The sequence below is a fragment of the Oryx dammah genome, unplaced genomic scaffold (assembly GCF_014754425.2).
Source record: "Oryx dammah isolate SB20612 unplaced genomic scaffold, SCBI_Odam_1.1 HiC_scaffold_13, whole genome shotgun sequence".
Taxonomy (NCBI): domain Eukaryota; kingdom Metazoa; phylum Chordata; class Mammalia; order Artiodactyla; family Bovidae; genus Oryx; species Oryx dammah.
The window spans coordinates 40698753-40702198 of NW_024070197.1; the positions used below are offsets into that span (position 1 = coordinate 40698753).

At 53.2% G+C, this 3446-nt stretch overlaps 1 protein-coding gene across 1 annotated transcript; it reads left to right on the plus strand.

Moving 5' to 3' along the window:
* The first annotated feature begins 416 nt into the window (after nt 1-416).
* On the plus strand, nt 417-2927 carry LOC120873217 (metallothionein-1A). Its single transcript, XM_040254035.1, has 3 exons — nt 417-1208; nt 1923-1988; nt 2697-2927. The coding sequence occupies exons 1-3, from the start codon at nt 1181-1183 to the stop codon at nt 2786-2788; spliced, it is 186 nt and encodes a 61-aa protein (XP_040109969.1). The 5' UTR covers nt 417-1180; the 3' UTR covers nt 2789-2927.
* Nucleotides 2928-3446: the final 519 nt, after the last annotated feature.

Here is a 3446-nt window from a genome sequence, read left to right on the forward strand (position 1 = left end):
AGACATTGACGGTAGCCACTAAGACATATATGCATTCCTTTCATACCACTTCGGCACCCATGCTTGAGCTAAGGCAGTAGAGAAATGCTGAACACATAGCTCTGGGCCACAGGGAAGCTTCATTGCTGCCTCTTTTCCTTAAGAAGAGACAGGAATAGCATTTGGGGCGCCACATCCCAGCACTGTGACCTTGGGTTAGTAGCATCCTTGTACTGGATGTACTTTTTGCCTTTGGGAAACAGGCTCCCAAATAGTATTTCCCTTGAGCTGTTAGAATTCAAAGAGGAAAAGTGATGAAACAAGGCTTGGCACAGACTCCCTGGTATGTAATTGTCAGGACTATTCAAAGGGAGATACCCACTGTCTTACTTCGTTATTGAATGCCAGCTCTGCCTATCACTTACAAGGATGCTTTCCCTAGGGGGCATCCTATGACTAGGGAACCTCCATCCTGGAGCCGGGTGGACTGGCTAGGCAGTGGATTCCCTGGCCCATTCATCTATTCAGTCGTGGAGAATGTAAGGAAGGCTGGGCGACAGAAGGCTGAGTTCGCTGCTGGGCTGTTACAGGAGAAACTAGAGACTGTTCAAAGTCCAGTGTGGGGGCTGTGGGAGGAAATATTAGGGAAGCGGGGTTCGGGGAATTGGTGGTGAAGCTCACATCCATCACGGGTCTCTGCACACGACACAGGGGCTCCAGCCAAGCCTGGGATGTGAACACGAGGCTCAGGTTGCGCATGAGCTCTGGGAAAGGGTGAAAGCAAAGACAAGAGTTGCGGGGGCAGGGGAGACTGTGAGGACTCAGGGACTGGGTTCCCATAAACACCGATGACTGCCCACATCGTGGAAAGCTGGGAAGGGGCGGGCAGGAAGCCTGCAGCGCTACTTGTCACTCGGGACAAAGTCCCTCCGCGTTGGGGGCGAGTAGGGGGAGGGAGGCGTTTCGGTGCGCACGGAGCCCTGCCGCGTTCCGGGAATCTTGCGCTCGGGCGCGCGTGGTGCTCACCGCCCGACCCGGGCGCAGAGGGCGGCGCGGGTGCAGGCGGGGGCAGACCCTCTGCGCCCGGCCCGCCTCGTGCGGGTATAATAGCGCTCGGCTCCTGGGCTCCAACACGCCTCCCACCGGACCAGTGGATCTGCTTGCCACTTGTGCTGGACCTCGGACCTCGCTTTTCCTCCAAATGGACCCGAACTGCTCCTGCCCCACTGGTAAGGGTCCCCTTGCGTTGAGCCCTAGGATGCGTGCTTTCAAGCGTAGGACAGAAGGTCCCGGCAGCTAGAGAAGGGAGGATGTGGAGTTTGTGCTCAAGGGGACTCCTGTCACTGGACCAGTGGTTTTCCCTAGTCAGGATTATGAGACCGTTTATCTCCCTTTGCCACCCCCCTGCCTTTTTTTGTTGTTTGGTTTTTAGTTTGTCGTCTTGCACGGTGTGCTGCATCTTAGTTCCCCGACCAGGGATGGTACCCGTGCCTCCCTGTAGGGGCAGCAGGGAGTCTTAACCACCGGGGAAATCCCCGCTTCTTGTTGAATTGAATGTACTGAGGTTCCAGCTCATCCTTGTCCTCACCCACCTGGTCAGGGGACAGCTCGACCGGGACCCAGCGCTTCGAGGAGGCCTTGGAGCTGCCGGGCCTTGATGGGAGGTGGGGACATGGTGCCTCTTGGGCTCCAGGACATAGACCTGGCCCCCATCCCCGTCACCCTGGGCTGGGTCTAGAGCCTGGGCCTTCCCTGGGGAGTAAATCAGGAGGCGACCTACTTTCCTGAGACCAGAAGAGAGGAGCTGGGGCTTCTCTAGCCGCCTGAGTGGACTGGCAGCTCCAGCGCTCGTCCTGACTCAGGAAGATGGGGAGGGGCTCTGCTGACGGCTGCGGTGGCTCCTCCTCCCCGCTGCTCACCGCCGGCCTTTCCCTTCCTGGCAGGCGGCTCCTGCAGCTGCGCTGGCTCCTGCACCTGCAAGGCCTGCAGATGTCCCTCCTGCAAGAAGAGTGAGTGTGGGCCCTCCTCTGGGAACTTGGGGTCTGGGCTGAGGAGGGACCCAGAGCTCAGCAGGCAGGAGCAGGACACTGACCACACTTCCCTACATGTCCTGTGCACATCCCCACCCCCACCCCCAGCACTGAAACTGGAATGGGACTGAGACCCATACAAGCCATAGAGATTGTTCAGTCCCAACCTCTCATTCTCGAAAGGTAAACTGGTAAACCGAGCCCATAGAAGTCACATAATAGTGTCAAGAATGGATCGGGGACTAGAATCTCCTTTCTCTGATGCCACTTTGTGAACCCTCCAGAGTCCTGAGTACTTCATACTGAACTTGGTGACTATGTATAGCTTCTCTGAACCATGTCCTTTGCTGCAGATGCAGCCCAGAGCATTCCTGGTCTTCCTAGGACCAGCTCTGTAACTAGTCTGCCTCCTCTCTGACCCTGAAGACTTTCTCACTTCATTGAATGCTTCTGGGGGTGGCCTTCCCTTGGTCCTGAGGCCCTGTCACTGTCTCTCCAAGGCCCTCTGACTATTCTGTACTCACATGGGGCGAGCAACCTTTTCCTTTTGTCACAGAACAGATTTCTTAAGACAGCTCTCTATCCTGAAGTCAGAGTCCTCTAGGCCTGGAGGAAGAGCCTGTGGCAGGTCTGCTGTTGGGAAAGGTGTAATATTATCTCTGACTTTCACTCTCCTTTCTTCCCCAGGCTGCTGCTCCTGCTGCCCTGTGGGCTGTGCTAAGTGTGCCCAGGGCTGTGTCTGCAAAGGGGCCTCGGACAAGTGCAGCTGCTGCGCCTGATGTCGGGGAGAGCCTGTCCTAGTTGTCAATAGAGCAACCATGACAAATTTATATATTTTTTCATACAACCTGACCTGGTGCTACATTTCCTTTTTCTATGAGACATGTGATTTCTAGTAAAGTTGTTGACTTTATTCTGGCTCTGTCTTCCTTTGTTTATCTTGGACAAAGAGACTTCATGCCTACAAGGACTGGGGTTGGGGGTAGGGAATGGACCAGAAGTGCAGAGATCTGGGCTCTGGACCAAATATTAGCCCCTAACACACTGAGGTTCTTAGCAGGTCAGGCTACCTCTCAGAGCTTCAGTTTCTCAGTTCAAAAGGAAAACGTTGTCCATATGACACAATGACATCAGGCAGGTACTGGTTCCCCTCTATTCTCATTGTGAGAATTGATGGCTCAGAAACTTCAGTTTTTATTAAATTCTGTGGGGATTTGTGACAACCTCAGTCCTCAGTGATGTGAATCTTCAAAAGTACTCACAGGGGATGCTATTTAACGCTCCTCTTGTTTGATTTCCATGTTTTAGCTTGCTTCTAAAACACTAAAATGACCTGTTTTTATTTTCTACCACACTTTTATTTTGAAAAATAAAAAATGAATTACTAAAAAATTGTTAAAATCTACAGTATGTAAAACCTACTTTGGATTCAACACA